The 18561-nt window shown below is 63.2% G+C and overlaps 3 protein-coding genes across 5 annotated transcripts; 2 read left to right on the forward strand and 1 right to left on the reverse strand.

The window, feature by feature from the left end:
• Positions 1 to 529: 529 nt before the first annotated feature.
• On the forward strand, positions 530 to 11046 carry GRM2 (glutamate metabotropic receptor 2). The gene is made up of 6 exons (XM_071439802.1): positions 530 to 665; positions 3518 to 4138; positions 5864 to 6701; positions 7378 to 8441; positions 9301 to 9475; positions 9954 to 11046. The coding sequence occupies exons 2-6, from the start codon at positions 3680 to 3682 to the stop codon at positions 10025 to 10027; spliced, it is 2610 nt and encodes an 869-aa protein (XP_071295903.1). The 5' UTR covers positions 530 to 665; positions 3518 to 3679; the 3' UTR covers positions 10028 to 11046.
• Positions 11047 to 11184: 138 nt separating this feature from the next.
• RRP9 (ribosomal RNA processing 9, U3 small nucleolar RNA binding protein) lies at positions 11185 to 14648 on the reverse strand. The gene is made up of 15 exons (XM_071439803.1): positions 14500 to 14648; positions 14281 to 14363; positions 13946 to 14058; positions 13793 to 13866; positions 13633 to 13674; positions 13340 to 13466; positions 13022 to 13146; positions 12703 to 12795; positions 12505 to 12605; positions 12259 to 12393; positions 12065 to 12127; positions 11843 to 11988; positions 11676 to 11755; positions 11478 to 11551; positions 11185 to 11377 (listed from the first exon to the last, which is right to left on the reverse strand). The coding sequence occupies exons 1-15, from the start codon at positions 14572 to 14574 to the stop codon at positions 11272 to 11274; spliced, it is 1437 nt and encodes a 478-aa protein (XP_071295904.1). The 5' UTR covers positions 14575 to 14648; the 3' UTR covers positions 11185 to 11271.
• A 1349-nt stretch (positions 14649 to 15997) lies between these two features.
• On the forward strand, positions 15998 to 18530 carry NAA80 (N-alpha-acetyltransferase 80, NatH catalytic subunit). 3 transcript variants are annotated; one of them, XM_071439811.1, is made up of 2 exons: positions 15998 to 16137; positions 17739 to 18530. In XM_071439811.1, exon 2 carries the CDS (start codon positions 17747 to 17749, stop codon positions 18470 to 18472), a length of 726 nt encoding a protein of 241 aa, XP_071295912.1. In that variant the 5' UTR covers positions 15998 to 16137; positions 17739 to 17746; the 3' UTR covers positions 18473 to 18530. The 3 variants fall into 3 exon arrangements, with proteins under 3 accessions (XP_071295912.1, XP_071295911.1, XP_071295913.1); XM_071439810.1 differs by lacking the exon at positions 15998 to 16137 and adding an exon at positions 16147 to 16229; XM_071439812.1 differs by lacking the exon at positions 15998 to 16137 and adding an exon at positions 16585 to 16845.
• The last annotated feature ends 31 nt before the right edge of the window (positions 18531 to 18561 follow it).

Below are 18561 nucleotides of genomic sequence, written 5' to 3' on the forward strand. Positions count from 1 at the left end.
CAGAGGTGGGCAGTGGGGTAATGCCAGGCACTTCAACTCCTCCCAAGGACTTGGGGAGCTGGGGGCAGGCCAGGCAAGGGGCGAACAAACCCTGGGGCACCAGCTGGTGGCTGTGGAATTGATCTGGGGCTGGGTCCCCTCTCACTGTCCGGGAATGAGCTGGGGGCTCTGGGGCTGGGGCAGCGGGTGCCGAGCTGTGCCCTGCCAGGTCTGCCGGCATGCAGAGCAGCTCCTGCCCGCTCTGGCTGTGTCCTGCCTGCATCCTGACGATGCTCTGGCTCAGTCTGACCATCCCTTGCTGGACCTGGCTGTGTCTTGCCTGTATTTTACCTTCTCTGTCCATGTCCTGTGCGTGTCCTGCCCGTGCTCTGCCCGGACCTGGCCATCTGCCCCCGGCTTTGCCCCGGCCCCGGCCGTGCCCTGCCCGGCTCAGCCGGTGCCGGAGCGAGCGGGGGGCAGTTGGGGCGGCCCCGGGGGTGCCGCTGCCCACCGGGCCGGACCGGGGCGGGGGCCGGGGCCGGGCCGGGCGGGGGGCGGAGCGGCTCCGCTCTGCTGGGGCTGGCGGAGTGTCAGAGGCGGCGGCGGGAGGCGGTGGCAGCCGCAGCTCCGAGACAGCCGCGGCACCGGCACTGGCACCGGCTCCCGGCACAGTCCGCCGGGCCCAGGTAAGGGCTGCGGTCCCACCCCGGCGCTCCCATCGCCGTGACCTCGGTTCGTGCCGTGCCCCGGCGGCGCGTCTCCGTCTCCAGAGCCCCGGTGCCGGCGGTGGAGCCGCACGGAGACCGGCGATACCCCGCTGCCGTCGGGGTCGCGCCACGGCGGGGCTCGGAGACCGGTGCCCGGTGCCGGGACTCCCGGAGCTGCGGGACGAGAGCAGAGCACGGGCACGGGCACGGGCACAGGCGGGGCCGGGGATGCGGGCGGTCGGGGTGGCACCGGGGCTGCTCCCGCCGCTCACCCTTGCCCGGCGCAAGACGCGGAGCTCCGGGAGAGCAGCTTGGGGGGTTCTCGTTCCCCGTGATCCGTCAGCCCCGGGCCCCGCAGTGGCGCTCAGCAGGACCCGCCGCTCCCGGCCGGGGCTGCCCGCCGGCACCGGGGCAGGGACGCGGGGTCACCTCCCGGCCCGGCGGGGACAGACCCCGGTCCCTGATGCTCCCCCGGGTCTCCTGTCCGGCTGTCCGGGCCGGGGAGAGCCGGGGCTTGGAGGGGGCTGTGGGTGCGCAGCCGGATCTCGGGGCGCTCTCGGGACGGGATGCGGGGCGGCCGCGGGGCGGGGGAGCGCCCCGGGGAGGCGGCTCGGCCCCGCCGGGTCTCGGGCGGGCAGCCCTTGAGCAGGGGACAGCCAGGGGCTCCTGGCAGAGCTCGGTGGCGGTGGGACCTCCGGGACCTCCGCGGGAGGCGACACTGTCCCTGCGCCCCCGCAGCACCGCCGCTCTCGCACACGGCCCAGGTGTCGCACGGCCCCTGGGATGCGGTGTCCCCCAGGTGTCGCAAGGCCCCTGGGATGTGGTGTCGGAGGGGTCAGGGCTCCTGGCACGGGTGGGAAGCGCTCCGAGCACGGAGGAGTCGCGGCCCCTTCTCGCCCACCCCACTCGCGGTGCGAGGAGAGGCTGCCCGCCGCTGGCAGGAGCTTCCCGCCGTTCCGTGGCTGTCGGGCTGGACTTGGCTCTGCCCTACCCGGTGCTTCAATTCCCCGGACGTTCTCCAGCGGTTCCCGCGGGCTGTCAAACCCTCGGCACTGAACCAACCGAGCGGAGCAGCTGCGGGAATGGCGGGAGCCCTGCTCACTGTCCATCGTGGCTCGCTGCCGGGTGGGTGGTGGTTTGCCCTTCACAGCAGCTTGGCCTGAAGGTGCCTTTCATCTGGTGGGTCCTGTCGGCTGCCCCAAACGATCTGGACCACAGGAACCTGTGTTCCCAGTGCCACTGGACCCCTGTGCCAGGCTCAGCCTGCCACTGATGAGCTCCATCAATAATCCATGTGCCTGTGGCCTCTCCCCTGCCTGAGGGAACCCTGGGTCCCTTAGAAGCATTTATTCCTGAAATAAGGCAGGGGCCCTTGCTTCTCTCATCTCCAAAGTCCTTCACACTGGGGGGTCAGGTAGGAGATGCCCTGAGACAGATGGGGACTCAGCAGCAGCAGACAGCACCTGAGAGCAGGCACTTAGGGGCATGGAGGAAGAGGAGGAGGTCAGCATGTGTCACCCCACCCTACCCCATTAGGCTCTGTGCCACACTGCTGACTGCAGCCCCCTGGGCATCTCTGCCAGCTCTGGCTGCTGGAGAGCTCCCCCAGCACAGCCATCACCTGCCTGGGAGCAGCATGGGGGCATCAAGGGGTCCCCTCCTCCTGCTCAGGGAGAGCAGCCTCAGTATGGGCTGCAGGGAACTGCAGGGGCCAGCACTCCCTGGCATCCCCCTCCCACCCTCTGTGCCCCCACAAGCGCTGCTGGGCTGTGGAAGAGGCCGTGGTCCAGTCACAGCATCAGCAGCTTCCTGTTCCAGAGCAGCCTGAGGCTTCTGGACTGCCAAGGGGTCTCCTTCTCCCATGGTCCCTGAAATGCCAGCCCCGTGGGATTTCAGCAGTCAGCTTCAAATGGGAAACAAATCTCTCCTGTGATTTGGGAAAAGACAACCAATCTCGGAGGGGACTGCATCCTCTGCCAAAACAAGGCCTGCCTGCTGCAAAAGCCTTTGATTCCCCCGCGCCTCCGTGCTTTCTGCAGAGGGAGTCAGCAAACCTGGCTCTTACTTTCACTGAAATCTCTGAATTTAGTATACAGGGAAGGAAGGGGCGGTGGTGAGAGAACAGACTCTGAAGCACCGCGACTGCCAGAACCTGCGCCGTGCTGTGTGAGGGTGAAGCCAGTGGAGAGTCCCTGCTCCAGCCCGGTGCCACCAACAGCCCTGGAGGCAGCAGCAGCCCCATGGCTATGGGATGGAGATTAAAATACTGTGGGCACTGGGTTCTGTGGGCACGGTGGGCTCATGGCTGGCTGCTTTTGGCAGTGCTCTCAGCTGGAGGGTGGGATCTGTCAGCACCCCTGATGCTGCTGCGTGGGTCGGGGGCTCGGCTTGGAGCCGGCCTTGGCTCTGTCTGCCCAGCCTGGTCTCCCTGTGCCAGGTGACATCCCTGGCTCTTTCCCTCTGCATGATATTTTAGGGCTGTCAAGCTGTCCCCCTGCAGGCTGTTCTGCCTGATGCTGCCAGAGGGGCCAGCTCTGTGCCCACCCTATGCCACTGTGTCCCTGGGAGTGCTGAGGAGAGGCTTGTCCCTGTGGCCCTCCATGTGCCCTGGGATCTGTGCCACTTGTGTGTGTCCTGGGGGTTCTGGGTCACTGTGGGAGCTATTGCACCTCTTTATCTTGCCTTTCTGCAGGGGATTTCTTCCTAAGGGCATCCCAGGTGGGGGGCACAGGCAGGCTCATGGCCTGGCTCTCCTGTGCAGCACTGACTGTCCCTGTCCTGTCATGCCTTGCATCTTGCAGACCCAGCAGCTTTTCCCTTTGCTTTTCCAGGTGCCGAGGGCTCTGCTGGGGTGGCACCACCTCTCTCCCATCGACACCACGCCGTGCCACCCCCCACCACCCAATGCCTGGGGACTGCCTGCCCTCGCCTTGACGGGTGGCAGCGGGTGACACGGGGTGGTGTGGGTCCCCCAGCCAGCACCAGCACACCCCATGGCGGTGCCCTTGGCCGCCTGGCTGGGGCTGATGCACCTGGCCACCTGTCTGGCTGCTGGGCACGGCATGGCTGGCAAGAAGGAGATCAGCATGGATGGGGACCTGGTGATTGGGGGCCTCTTCCCCGTCCATGAGAAAGGAGTGGGGAGTGAAGACTGCGGCAAGATAAACGAGCACCGGGGCATCCAGCGCCTGGAGGCCATGCTCTTCGCCCTGGACGAGATCAACAAGGACGGGAGCATCCTGCCGGGGGTGAAGCTGGGTGCTCACATCCTGGACACCTGTTCCAAGGACACCTATGCCCTAGAGCAGTCCCTTGACTTCGTCCGTGCCTCCCTTACCAGGGTGGATGGTTCTGAGCACATCTGCCCCGATGGCTCCTACGCTGTCCACGATGATGTTCCCACTGCCATCACCGGTGTCATCGGCGGCTCCTACAGTGACGTTTCCATCCAGGTATCTCCCAGGCAAGAGGGGCTCGGATGGGGCTGGGGGTTTGAAGTGGGGGATGAGAGTAAAACCTTGGCAGCAGTGCAGTGATGCCACTGCCAGTGTGGCACAGGGAAGCTCACTCATCCCTCACAGTGATGCTCTGCCCCCTTCTCCAATGGGGAGGGAATGCTAGGTGGGCACCTGAACAAGCCATCTCTCTGTGGTTGTGGGGGATGTGCCCAGGGTCCCCTTGGGGGCTGCATGAATTCCCCAACACTTCACTAGCTGTAGGAGCCAAGCCTCACATGGGGACAGGTGTTTATTCCTCTCCTGGGTTCAAGGGAGCAAGTGCAGCTCCTCAGTCCAGCTCATGTCTGGACTGTGCCAGACAGAGCAGACCAGTGAGGGGGCACTGTCCCCCTTTCCCCCCCAGAGGTCAGCCCATGAGGTGCTGCAAGGGACATGCACCTCTGAGGGGCTCAGCCATAGGGCTGCCTGGCTAAGGCAGGGTGAGCTCAGAGGACAAGTGCCCCTGTGTCCCCAGTTATCCCACGGGAACAGGCACCTCAAGCTTCAAACCTGGCTGTGACCCTGGCTGGGGTGCATCTCAGTGTGGACCTGGAGGTTGGTTTTATCAGGGGGAAGAGCATCCCCTGAGGATGCAGGACTCAGCAGGACCAGCTGAGTCACAGGGGTGGCTGGTGGGCCACATGCTAGCTGAGATTTAATGAGTCCCCAGCATGTGACAGACTGTGTGTCCTGGTCCCTGGGGTCCCTGCCTCCCCCAGCATGGGGTGGAAGAAGCTGGGACTGTGCGATGAAGGCAGCATCCCAGCTCACCTGGGCACTTTTCCCTTCCCTTGCTGGGAAGGCAGCATGTCCCCATGTCCCAGCCCTGGGCAGGCAGGTGTCAGCAGGGGCAGAATGTGGGCTGGCTGGGGAGCTCAGGGGGCACTGGAGGGGCATGGCAGGCTGGCAGCTCCCATGCATGGTGAGGACAGGCAGCAGCATCACTGTGCTCGGGGACACTCTTGCCATTAGGGGAATTTGTCGTCAAGATCATTTGTCCACGTTAATTAAGCCACATCTCCTGCCTGGGGAGCAGTGAGATGTGGGCAGGCTTGGCAGCCCCGCTGGCACACCTGAGGTCCCCTTGCTGCCCCCAGAGCCTGGGTTTAACAGCCTCATTAGTGGGGATTTTTCCCCTTTGAAGCTAACGAGGGATTCTGCTGAGTGCTGGAAGGTGCCAGTCCCACTGAGCTCCTGATGTGGGATGCGCAGGCGCCGCTCCCCTGACCCACTTCTGCAGCATCCCCCAGCCTGGTGGGGGGACTCTGACCTGGCTCCCAGCCCCTAGAATCCTTTCCCCCTGTGCTGTAGGGCTACCAGGCATCCTGGCTCTCTCCTTGCCATTGAGAATCTCCCACAGGTCACCTATGGCAGACTTTCTGCTTCTGTCCCCTCCCCGGACCTGAATTTCAGAGTGGAGTGCTTGAAACACTAAAAAAGTAAAAATAAAAATAAAGATAAATGAGCATGTCTGAGGGCTCAGGCACTCTGTGAATGTGCCATCCATTCTTGTCCAGTCCCTCCACAGATCAGGATGCTCTGGGTTGGGATGGTTGCTCCTCAGCCCAATGGTTGTGTTTGGGAGCATCGTGCATCACTGGGTACAGGGCGGGGGTCCCCCCACAGGAATGTCCCTTGCTGGCCACCCCTTCAGGCACTAACCTCTCCTCCTGCATGCAGGTGGCCAACCTGCTGCGGCTCTTCCAGATCCCACAGATCAGCTATGCCTCCACCAGTGCCAAGCTCAGTGACAAGTCCCGCTATGACTACTTCGCCCGCACAGTCCCTCCAGACTTCTACCAAGCCAAAGCCATGGCAGAGATCCTCCGCTTCTTCAACTGGACCTACGTCTCCACTGTGGCCTCCGAGGGCGACTACGGGGAGACGGGGATTGAGGCCTTTGAGCAGGAAGCCCGCATGCGCAACATCTGCATCGCCACCTCGGAGAAGGTGGGGCGCTCCATGAACAAGAAGACTTATGATGGAGTGGTGCGGGCTCTGCTGCAGAAGCCCAATGCCAGAGTGGTCGTGCTGTTCACCCGAAGTGAAGATGCCCGGGAGCTGCTGGCAGCTGCCCAGAGAGCCAACGTGTCCTTCATGTGGGTGGCCAGTGATGGGTGGGGAGCCCTGGAGAGCGTGGTGGCCGGCAGCGAAGCAGTGGCCGAGGGAGCCATCACCATAGAACTGGCAGCCTACCCCATCAAGGAGTTTGCTTCCTACTTCCGTAGCCTCCACCCCTACAATAACAGCCGAAATCCCTGGTTCCGGGAGTTTTGGGAGCAGAAGTTTAGGTGCAGCTTCCACACGCAGGACTGTAGCCGGTACTCCCTCAAGACAGGCAAGTTTGAGCCAGAGTCCAAGATCACATTTGTGGTCAATGCAGTCTATGCCATGGCTCACTCTCTGCACAACATGCACCGGACGCTGTGCCCCAACTCCACCAAGCTCTGTGATGCCATGAAGCCTGTCAATGGCAAGAGGTTTTACAAGGACTTTATACTCAATGTTAATTTTGATGGTGAGTCCAAAGTGGAGATGGGGTTTGGCTGCCAAACTGGAAAGGGATGGGTGGAGGATAGGAACGAGGAGGCCCAAATTTGACCCAAAACCCTCCAGTTCCTCCAGCCTGCCCGCACCCAGGGCTGTGGTTGTCCTGAGGTGCCAACAGCCAGCCCACCATCATCACTGGGAGGAAATCCAGGCCTTCTGTTCCCAGTGGAAACATGTGGAGAAGCTGTGGACCAGCCCCACCCAGCCTCAGGGACCCTCGAGAACAGGGGTCCTTGCAATCATCATGATTTATTCACATTTCAGGGATTACACTGGTGGGATACCCTTGATCAGGGACCCATGTAGTTTGGGGTGATTAGAAGCACGTCCTCTATGACTTGGGCTGAGGATGTCTTGGCTATCAGGAGTCACTGAGAGCCATGGAGGCTGCACAACTGCCCTCTGCCCCTGCAGAGCTGGCTGGGGCTCACAGGCTCTCAGGCAGGTGGGTAGTTCTCCACCTTTGCTTTCCTGCCCCTGACATGTGCACAGGCAGCAGGGATGGGAGTGAAGGCAGGAAACAGGTTGGGCATTTTCCTGTGGCCATGGTGGGATGTGACCCTTTGGATGAGCCCTGCCTCAAGGCTGGAGTGAGTGTTCTCCTGCCCTGGGGCAGTGACTGTCTCCCCTTCTCCTCCCTGCAGCTCCTTTCAGGCCAGCGGACACGGAGAGCGTCGTTCGGTTTGACCGCTACGGCGACGGCATCGGGCGCTACAACATCTTCAACTACCACCACATGGACGGGCGGTACCGGTACCAGAAAGTGGGCTACTGGGCAGAGGGGCTCATGCTGGACACCAGCCTCATCCCCTGGGCTGAGACCTCCATTCCTGTGTCCCAGTGCAGTGACCCCTGCAAGAAAAATGAGATCAAGAGCATGCAGCCCGGAGACATTTGCTGCTGGATCTGCATCCCCTGCCAGCCCTACGAGTACCTGCTGGATGAGTTCACCTGCATGGACTGCGGTCTTGGTTACTGGCCCAACGAGACCCTGAATGGCTGCTACGAGCTGCCCCAAGAGTACATCCGCTGGAAAGATGTCTGGGCCATCGGTCCCGTCACTATCTCTTGCCTGGGCTTTATCTCCACCCTCTTCGTTATTGGGGTCTTCGTGAAAAACAACGACACTCCCATCGTGAAGGCCTCTGGACGAGAGCTGTGCTACATTCTGCTGACTGGGGTGCTCATGTGCTACAGCATGACCTTCATCTTCATCGCCAAGCCCTCCACCGGGGTGTGCACGCTGCGGCGCCTGGGGCTGGGCACCTCCTTCGCTGTCTGCTACTCGGCCCTCCTGACCAAGACGAATCGCATCGCCAGGATCTTCAGCGGGGTGAAGGAGGGCGTCCAGCGCCCCCGCTTCATCAGCCCAACGTCACAGGTGGTCATCTGCATGGCCCTCATCTCCTGCCAGCTGATCATCGTCATCATCTGGCTGCTGGTGGAGACCCCTGGCACAGGCAAGGAGACTGAGCCTGACAAGAGGTACATTGTCACCCTCAAGTGCAACAACCGTGACTCCAACATGCTCATTTCGCTCACCTATAATGTCCTCTTGATTGTCCTCTGCACGGTCTACGCCTTCAAGACACGGAAATGTCCTGAAAACTTCAATGAGGCCAAGTTTATTGGGTTCACCATGTACACGACCTGCATCATCTGGCTGGCCTTCCTGCCCATCTTCTACGTGACCTCCAGCGACTACCGTGTAAGAGCTGGATCTCTGAGGGGCTCTGACAGGGCTTGATCTAAGTGGTCCTGGAGATCTGGGCCATGCAGGGTCCATGATTAGGAGATGCATGGGCCTGGAGAAGGGTCTGCATCCACACACCTGGTGATGGTCACCTTTGCACTGGGTAATTCAGGACCAGGTGAAGGGTCCTGAAGGGCTGTGGCCAATGGGGCAATGAGTCCTGGAGAGAGGATCTGCCCCTCTACCTCCTTTGCTAGGATGAGGATGGGAAATGGTCCTGAGACCTCTAGAGATCCCCCATAGCCATGACTATCATGGAGCAATGATTAGTCATCCTTCAGCCTGGTGACACAACAGCATGAGACAGCCCCTGGCTCATCCAGACACCACAGCCCAGGGCATGAATGCCAGCCCCAGGGCGAGCCTGGTCCCTGGGCTGGAAGCAGGGCCAGGAACTGGGTAGCATGGGGTGCATCCTGGCACAGACAACCAAATACGTGGGTCTTGAGGAGTTGGTGGGGGCAGTTAGTCAGGGGCTTCCAGAGAGGACCTGCAGCCCCAGAGAGGGTGGGCACCAGGGTGGGGGAGTGCAGGCTCTGGCCCTGGGCAGTGCCACAAAGCAGCATGTGGGCAGGGCTGGGGTGCACCTGCTTTGCAGGGGCCACTTGTCCCCACCAGGGCAGTGTCCACACTCTGCCCATGGGTCTCCTGCAGGACCACCCTGACAGAGGGATGGGGTGTGGGGTGGAATGTGCCTGCAGGGTGCAGCCTGTGCCCAGTGGGGCTGGCCAGTGCCACAGCATGGGCTTCATCCTGCCCTGCTTGGGGCAGAGGGCTGACGGGTGGAGCACCTGATGCCCACCCCTGTCTCCAGGTCCAGACCACCACCATGTGCATCTCGGTGAGCCTCAGCGGCACCGTGGTCCTCGGCTGCCTCTTCACCCCCAAGCTGCACATCATCCTCTTCCAGCCGCAGAAGAACGTGGCCAGCCACCGCGTGGGCACCGCTCGGTTCAGCGTGGCAGCAGCCAGCTCCAGCCAGTCCCACGGTGAGCACGCTGGGGCTGGGGCAGGGCTGGGGGACAGCAGCCCTTTCCTGCTGGGGGGTGTGTGTGGGCACCCCAGCATGGGCTCCTGAAGAAAAGGGGGGTGTGGGGTAGGGCAAAGCGGGAAATGGGGGGAAATGGTGGATGTGTCCCCAGGGGTTCTTCCCTGTCCTCTGTCCCAGTGCCTCATCTCCCAGCACAGCACAGCTGCCAGAGGGGTACTGCTCCTGCGGGGCCCTCATTGCTCTTAGGGGACACTCTCCACCCCAACACAGGGGGTTCAGCTGCCCCCCAGGTGCCTGTCACTACCCGAGGCACTCTCCCCTTTAGCTCCAGGGAATAGGACCACCCTGGGCACCCAGGGGGACATGGCCATCCTGGGCACCCACCACCCCAACTCCCTGGGCACCACAGCCATGGGATGCTGGGCAGTGCTGCTAACAGACCCCAACCCAGCCCTGACTGCTGCCTTCTTGTGCAGGCTCAGCCTCGCCATACGTGCCCACGGTGTGCAATGGCCGTGAGGTGGTGGATTCCACAACGTCATCCCTGTGAAGGACGGGGGGCCAGGCTGTGGTGCTGCCACAGAGCACCCCCACTGCTCCCCAGGGAGAGCCGTGCCCGCAGCACGGCCTGCTGAGGTGCCAGGTGCAGCCGGGAGGCTCAGTCCCTGCCCCAGCACGAGGTACACATCCCACATGTCGGGTCATGGTACGTGTCACCCTACCCTTGCACTGAGCCACCTTACATGTACCCTGTCCTCCACACCCTGCACTGAGCCATGGTTGAACATCCCCCTCCCTGAGCTGAGCCACGGCACACGTCCCCAGGTCCCCAGCACTGAGCCATGGCACGTCCCTCTGCATCACCTGCACTGAGCCACGTGCCCCCACAGCCCTGCACTGAGCCATGGTGAATGTCCCCATGTCCCCCAGCCCTGCATTGAGCCGTGGTGCACATGGCACGGACCTCGCACTGAGCTGTGCACAAATACCCTGTCCCTGTCCCTTGCACTGAGCCCTGGTGCAGACACATCCCCTGCCCCTTGTCCCCAGCCCCCGGGCACACCTCCACTCCCTCTCAAGCCACGTTCCACCTCCTGCTTTTGGCTTGCACCAATCCCACTCCCTTGCTGTGGTGCCACACACTGCCTTCGCCCCAAAGCCCACCCAGCTTCCCAGTGATGCCTTTCCCATCACGCCCTGTGCCAAGCCTTGGACCAATCACCCTTTCCCCAGTGCTTTGCATTTTCATGTTTTCCTCCTGGTTTTGGCCTCAGGAGAGCCACCGAGTGTGGCTGGGCTGGGCTAAGCCTCTCCCCATTGCTTCCCTCACTGGGTGTGGCGCTTCTCATCCCATACTGGGACAAGGCAGGAGTGGGGGCAGACAAATTCCTGCTGACCCCAGCCCCTGCAGAGCCCGGTGGGGGGCATTGGAGGCTCAGGGCAAGCAACAGGACCCAGGTATTTGAGCCCAACCAAGTTTTTAACAGTAGACTTTTTCTGTGAACAAAAGTGTGATTTTTTTTTTTTGTAATTTATGTAAATAAAGTGGTTTTGGTGTTGTTTTTTTTTTTACAAAATGGATTGTTCCAGAGCTCAGGTACAGCCAAACCTGAGAGAAGGGAACGGACCCTCGCAGAGGGCAGAGCCACATCAAGACATGGGGGCCAGCAGAATCAGGGGCCTTGTGACAACCCCCAGTCACATCCTGCAGAGCACAGAGGTGGCTGCACCAAGGATGGGGGGCACAGCTCCAGGGACAGAATGACCTGCTCCAGTGGCTCCAGGGACAGAGGGCTAGGAGCTGCCAGGGGATTCAGGGCTGGAAGCTGTGGTCTTCTGCTTCAGGGGGATGATGCAGATACTGTTTTTGGCTTCTTTGATTCTCCACCACCGTCCCAGCCTGTGGGTGAGAGAGATGGGGGGGGGGTCACCCTCCAACAAGACCCCGAGGAGAGGGAAGCTGCACCTGCAGGCAGCTACACCAGGGAGGGGGACAGTACCGGTGCTCCTGCCCGATGCCAGCCACCAGGAAATCACCAGCTGCTGAGAACTTGAGGCTGTTGACAAAACCCACCTGGAGGGGACAGGGCAGGGTGAGGGGCTCCCACAGGCTTCTCCTGCTGCCCAGGAAGGGCAGTCCCTGCTGAGAGACCCTCCAGCCCAGCTCCAGAAGTCCCAGCCTGCCCATCCATCCATACCAAGGGGATGTCCAAGAGGTGCTCCAGCTTCCGAAATCCTTCACCACACTTCCAGAGCTTCACGCTGCCACTGTGGGACCCTGGGGTGCAGAGAGGAGCCTGTGATGCACCCCAGCCCAGGGATGGGAGCAGGACTGGCTTCCCCCCCAGGCTGCCACCCCACACACCTGTGGCCAGGAGGTCACTGTTGCGCAGGGCAGCCACGGCTGAGATCCAGCAGGGCTGCTGCAGGCCCTCAGTGCCCTGCTCACCGTGCGCCTGCCGAGCCAGCGCCAGCGGCTTCTTCTTCGTCAGCCCCCACAGGGCTAAAGACCTGCAGGGATGTGAGGGATGAGGGGGCTGAGGGGGCACCCTGCCCACCCCAGGCATCAGCCTGGCCCTGTGCTCACCCATCATCTGCACCAGACACCATGTGCTCCTCGTTGATGAGCTGGATACAGTCGATGGAGCCCCTGCGAAGAGAACAGGTCACGGTCAGCAGTTACAGGTGTGCTTTGGGATCCTGCAGGGCACCTGGCACCCACACAGCACTGCCCCAGCTGGACACACCTGCCCACAGCACCCTCTGCCAGCCCAGACCTACTGGTGCCCAGAGAAGACGAGCTGTGACTCCTCAGGGATTTTCCAGAGCCGCACGGTGCCGTCCCGTCCCCCCGCTGTCACACAGCACTCCCGGCTCAGGCTGTCCAGCCCTGTGATGATGTCCTGGTGTCCAAACCTGCACAAGGACATGACAAGCAGCTGTGGCAAACAGGGCCCTCTGCCTCCTCACTCCTCAGGGCTGCTGGGCACCCCTTGGAGGGATCAGTGAGATTTCCCCAGGTCTTACAGGGTCTCCACGTATGCGTTCTCAGCCACGTCCCAGACCTTGACGCAGCGGTCGTGGGAAGCGCTGTACAGCTGGTGTGTGCCCTTTCGGAAGGACAGGCCCTGGGACAGATGAACAGACACGGCACACCAATGAGGATGCCCAGCAAGACACAATTGCCTGGCTCCACAGGCACTGTGCCCAATGCCCCCAGCTCACCGAGACGGCGTCACGGTGCCCCGTGAAGATGTGCAGGCGCTTGCAAGTGGCTGCATCCCAGATCATGATCAGCTTGTTCCTGTCTCCTGTAGCCTGGCAGGCAGCAGGGGACACCTGAGACCTGCCCCCTGGAGACCCACAGCCCACCCCTGCCTCCACTCCCACTCCATGGGCTTTGGCTGTCCCAGGGACCCATTCCTGACCCAGCAGGGGATAGGGGCTCCTTTAACCCAGCAAGGCACATCTGGGCATGAGGCTGTACCCCCAGGATCCAGGGAGAACACTCCCCAGGGCCATCTCTCCACCCCTGTGCCCATACCAGGTACTTGCCGTCCGATGAAATGGCCATGCAAAGGACCTGGGACGCGTGCCCCATGTGCCGCTCCTCCGTGCCCTTCTTCCCCCCGGGCACCACGCACAGTCTCTTCCCACTGTCCACCTCCCCTGCAGGAAAATCGTCACAATCAGCCTCTGGGAGCCTCCCACCACTCCCTAAAGTGTCAATGAGCCTTCCACAGAGCCTGGAATTATGCGCAATCTAAGAATAGCCAAGGGCCAAGCCACCTCAGAGGGCACCCGGGTCCCTGCAGGGGTTGGGCTTGGCAGCAGCCAGTCACAGCCCCAGGTGAACACTTGCATTTGATGAGGGAGCCATCCTTGGAAGCAGAAAAAATGAATCTGTCATCAGGAGAGATGACGAGGCAGGTAACAGGCAGCTGGTGTCCCCGCAGCACACGGATCTTGGCTGGATCTGGAGGCTGTACCTGCAGGAAGAGCAGGATGTGAGCTGGGCTGCCCAGGACCCTTCCCCAGGCCCAGGAGCACCCCAGCACAGCACCCTGACTTCTCCAGGGAGAAGGAGTGTAGCGTGCTGGCCGTGCCTTAGTATCCCCTAGGCTGGCACTGGCAGTTTGGCACCCCGGCACTCACATCTTTGGCGACCAGGCGCTGCAGCCGGCCTCTCTGCTCCAGCTGGGGAAGAAGGGGGACGTTCAGCAGAGGGGGTGGCCTCAGTCCCGGTCCCGCGGGAATGGGACAGAGCCCGCTGCCGCCAAGGGGACCGAGAGGCCGCGCCCGCCTCCCCGCTCACCACGTCCTCCTTCAGGCGCTCGCCGATGAGATCCGCCGGCTCGAGCTCCTCCTCGTCCTCCGCCCGCTCCTCCTCTGCGGCGGGACAGTGCGTGAGGGTCGGGCTCACCGCCCGGGGCCGCCCCGCGGGGCACCGGCGCCGGGCGGGACTCACCGAGCTGCCGGAGCTCCTCCAGGTACTGCTTGGCCAAGCGCAGCTTCTTCTCCTGCGGCGTCTCCTCCACCTCCTCCTCCGCTGCCTCTCGCCGCCGCCGCCCCAACAACGGGCTGCGGGGACACGTGTGCGTGAGCATCGGTACCGGCACCCCGCAGGTACCGGCACGGCCCCCGTTACAGGCATCCCCTGGTCTGACATCCCCTCTACAGGGATCCCCGGTCAGACAACCCCTCCGGTACAGGCATCCCCCGGTCCGGGATCTCTCCGGTACAGGCATCCCCCGGTACCGGCGCCCCGCCGCGGTAGCGGCACTCCCCAGGCGCAGCCCTTACCTCTCTGTCTCGGAGTCGCTGGACACTTCCTCGTCGGCGGGCCGGCCGGCCGTCGCCCGCGGTCTCCCATCGGCGCCCGGTGCCTGCGGAACAAAATGGGGCGATCGACGGGACGGGAATGGGGATGGGGACGGGCGCAGCGAAAGCCCCACGGCGGCGACCCTGGCGAGGCAGCCCTTCCTCGCCCGCCTCCCTGTCTCCCTCCAGCCCGGTCCTTACCGCCGGCCGTGGCCGCCGTCGCGCCGCCGCCCCGCGCGGGGCCTTGGCCCGCCTGCCGCCCGCCGCCGCCGCCATGCTGTCGCCGCACGTGGGCGCCCCCGGCCGCCACCGGGGCTCAGGCCACGCCCCCGACAGCGCCTATTGGCTGTGGCCGGCAGAATCCCGCCTCCCATTGGCCCCGCGGCACCGCCTCCCGGTCCCGGAAGCGCGCCCTGCCCTGCCCCGGTCCGACGGCCGCGCTGTCACTCGAGCGTGACGTCACGCACCAGCCCCGCCCTCTGCCCATAACCACGCCCTCATTGTTTGGCCACGCCCCTGCCGCTGCCCCTCCGGTGCCGGTGCCGGGGGTCCCTGCGCCCGCGATCGGCCACTCGTGCCGGGGACCCGCTGCCCCGGAGCGGCTGTCAGAACCCCAGGGCCCCCAGCGCTGCATCCTCTGCCCCCATTGCCTTTCGGGCCCAGTCCTGCAGCTGGCAGCCCCCGTGGTGACAGTGATAGTGGGTTGGTGCTTCCGAAACCATGATCAGCTCGTTCTGCCCCTCAGGGACCCTTAACCAGCCTCCACTGCCGACCATGGCCTCTGCTCCCTTCCCATGACCCGTCCTTGGCCATGCTGGGGTAGCGTCTGTCTGTCTGGGATGGGTGATGCTCTAAAGAGCTAAAAACCACTTTTGTGCAGAAATTTTATTATGTGCAAACAAGCTCTTTTCTCTTTGGCACAGGGGGAGTCAGGGAAGGACAGTGGGAATGCCCTGCACTGGTCTCTGCAAGGCAACAGACCTAGGGAGAGCCTGTCCCAGCCTGGGCAAGTGAATGCACTAGTGGGGAGTGATGCTGCCCCCAGGCTCAGCACCCCAGGGCATGACAAGAGGAGCCACCCTCTCTGGCTGGAAGCCTGTCAAGGCTACGAAATTTTGGTCTTGGTGGCCCCAGGCCGCTGTGGAGCTGCTGCTCAGGCTCTGAGGCTGCAGGAGCCCATGCCAGGGGCAGTGCAGAAGGAGCTGGGTGGACAAAGAACCCACCCTCCATCCATCCGGGCAGCTGGGGCAGAAAGGCAGCTGTGGTCATGGAGGGGAGCTCTGCTTAGGAACTGAGCACGCTAGAACGCACAGGGACACACAGGAAGGGTCCAAACTGCAGCGCCCAAAAGGCAGAGCCAGGTTGGGAATCCCACCTTGGCCTCGTCTGTGCCTGGTCATGCAAGTGAAGGAGCTGTCCTGCACCTCCTCCTTCATCATCTTCTTGATGCTGCCCTCTGTAAGCCCCATCACGACTTGAAGGAGCCGGATGGAGAGCTCCCGTGCAGTGTATCACTCCTTGGGGAGGAGGGAGGGCGTGAAGATGGACATCCCCAAAACAGCCTCGGGCTCCAGAAGGGAGCGGAGCTGAACTGCAGCACCGCACGTTTGCCCAGTGGGGCTTGGTGTCCCTATGCCCGCGGAGGGCTGGGCGGGTCCGGGTAGGGTGTTCCGCCGTCCTGCGGCGGCCCGGGATGGGTCGGTGTGTCCGTGCGGGAGTGCGGGAGCGCCCGGAGCCGAGCGAGCAGAGCGGGGCACGGACCGTGCGCCCTCCGGCCGCCAGAGAGCGCGGGCGGGCCCGGCCGGGCCCAGGAAGTGACGGCGGCGGGGCCGAGGAACGGTACGGGCGGGACCGGGCTGGGGCAGGGCACAGAGCGGGGAGACGGGCGGGGACCGGGGCTCGGCGGTGCCCCAGGAATGGGCCAGTGATGGGTCAGTGATGGGTCAATGCTGAGGTCACTGATAGGGTCAATGACGGGTTGGTGGGAGGCGTCGGTGATGGGGTCAGTGATGGGTCAGTGGTGGGGTCAGTGCTGGGGTCTGTGATGGGTGAGTGGTGGGGTCAGAGGTGGATCAGTTATGGGGTCAGTGATGGGTCAATGCTGGGGTCACTGATAGGGTCAATAACAGGTTGGTGGGGGGTCAGTGATGGGTGAGCAGTGGGGTCAGAGATGGGGTCAATGGCAGGTCAAACGACAGGTCAGTAATGAGGTGAGTGTTGGCTCAGTGTTGGTCGGTGAGGGTCAGCGGTGGGGTGGGGATCCGTGTTCAGGAGGTGCAGCCATGCAGTGGGAGCAGCGATCAGCTGGGCGATGCCGTTCCAGTGTCTGTGTGCGAGTGCCGTGTGGTTTGGAGCAATCGGGGTGCAGGCAGGCTGAGTGCCCCGTGTGGGGGTGCAGCGTGGGAAGTGGGGGGTGCTGTGTGGGGCCCGGACAGACGTGTCATTCACACCGGGGAAGCAGAACCAGGCGCTGTGGTTGGTCATGAGCCTGGGCTGCTTCCTGCTGCGCTGGCACCCGGGGCAAAGGAGCCAGCAGCAGCGGGCAGGGTGAGTGTGAGCAGGGTGAGCGTGAGCAGGGTACACCTGTGAGCAGGGTGGGTGTGAGCAGTGACTGAGCAGGGTGACTGTGGGCAGGGTGAGTGCAGACTGGGTGGGTGGGTGAAGGCAGGGTGAGTGTGGGCAGGTGGGTGGCAGGCAGATGCTGTTGGAGTCCTGGAGTGGCTTTGCTGGGCAGGCAGAAGAAAACCATCGCCTCCTCAGGAGTACTGGTGGGGTCTGGCCTCTGAAGGGGACAGTGCAGACTGGGCTGTGGGTCAGGAGTCTTGGAGCTAGAGGGGTGACCCCACCATGCCTCCTGGGAGCACCTAGGGTGTGGGAGGGCAGACTCAGGCCCTCCCCAACCCCCAGAGGGGAAGTGGGGCAGTTTGCTCAATCCTGGTTAATCAACTGGTGTGGTGGTTGCTCCTGCCCTCTGGCTGCAGCTTCTCCTTTGCAAGGGGAACTGCCAGGCTGAGAGAGGGGACCCCACGGCATGCTGTGGGATAGGGGTTTTCTGACCCCTCTGAGGCTTTTTGGGCTCCTCAGAACCCTGACTCTGAGGACATGTGTGATGAGCTAGCTGGTCTGATGGGTGCTGAGGTGGCACGAGCTAGTGGCAGGGGCTGGGGAGGAAGCACTGTGCCTCCTGCCCCTCAGCTGATTTGGCAGTACGAGACCTTTCTGCAGGTCTCATGGCATGATTTCCTGGAGCTGGCACCATGTGCCACCTCCCTGCCATGAGTCTCTTGTTTGACCTTGGACCTGCCAAACCTCCATGAACTCATCTGGCTGTGCCACTGGGGCACCGTGCCTGTACTGGGGCCAGTGGTGGGCTGGGGGGAACACACGCACGGTCTGTGCCTTACTGCCTCTAAGCTGTGACCTGCTTGGTTTCCCGTCAGTGAGAAGAATGGGTTCTGTGTCAGAGGAGCTCAGCTTGGTCCCCTTGCACCAGAGGCCGGAGCTGCTGGAAGCCTGTGCGGAGCTGCTGGGCGAGGAGTGGGGGAAGAGCCGTGCGTCGCGGCTGCACTCGCTGCAGCGCTCCTCGGACGCCTTTCCCACCTGCCTGCTGCTGCTGCGGAGCCGGGGCCCCAGCGACAGCCCAGCCAGCCCCCGGCAGGGGCCCTGCGAGCTCGTGGGCCACGTCCGACTGTCCCGCGTGCTCAGCCGTCCCCATGACCTCTTCGTGGAGAGCGTGGTGGTGGCGCGGGCGCTGCGGGGCCGGGGCTATGGGCGGCGGCTGATGGAGGCCGCTGAGCGGTGGGCCCGGGCCCGGGGCTTTCGCTGCCTGCGCCTCACCACCCACGACAAGCAGCATTTCTATGCCCACCTGGGCTATGTCCTGGGTGAGCCGGTGCAGAGCGTGGCCTTTCTCAGCCCAGCTATATCCTCTGAGGTGCTGCGGCTCTTCTCCGCCCCTTCTGGGGCTGCCGCTGCCACCACCACCAGGCCGCGGATACCCGCTGTCCCCCTGCCGCCCCCGCCACCCCTCACTGTGCCCCCACCGCCTCCCCCACCGACCGTGATCTGGGCGAGGGGTGTCCTGGCTGAGGGCAGCGAGCAGCAGAGCCTCCTGCAGTCCCCGCACCGCGATGCCAAAGGGCTCCCCATCTTCTGGATGAAGAAGGACATCTGAGGGCCCCGAGCCAGTGATTAAAGCAGTGCGGGTGGGAGCTGCCCGCCGCAGCACTGCCTGACTGCCTGCCATTCTTCAGGGCTGGCACC

The sequence above is a fragment of the Agelaius tricolor genome, unplaced genomic scaffold (assembly GCF_023055355.1).
Source record: "Agelaius tricolor isolate 1412-34295 unplaced genomic scaffold, bAgeTri1.0.p SCAF_14, whole genome shotgun sequence".
NCBI lineage: Eukaryota > Metazoa > Chordata > Aves > Passeriformes > Icteridae > Agelaius > Agelaius tricolor.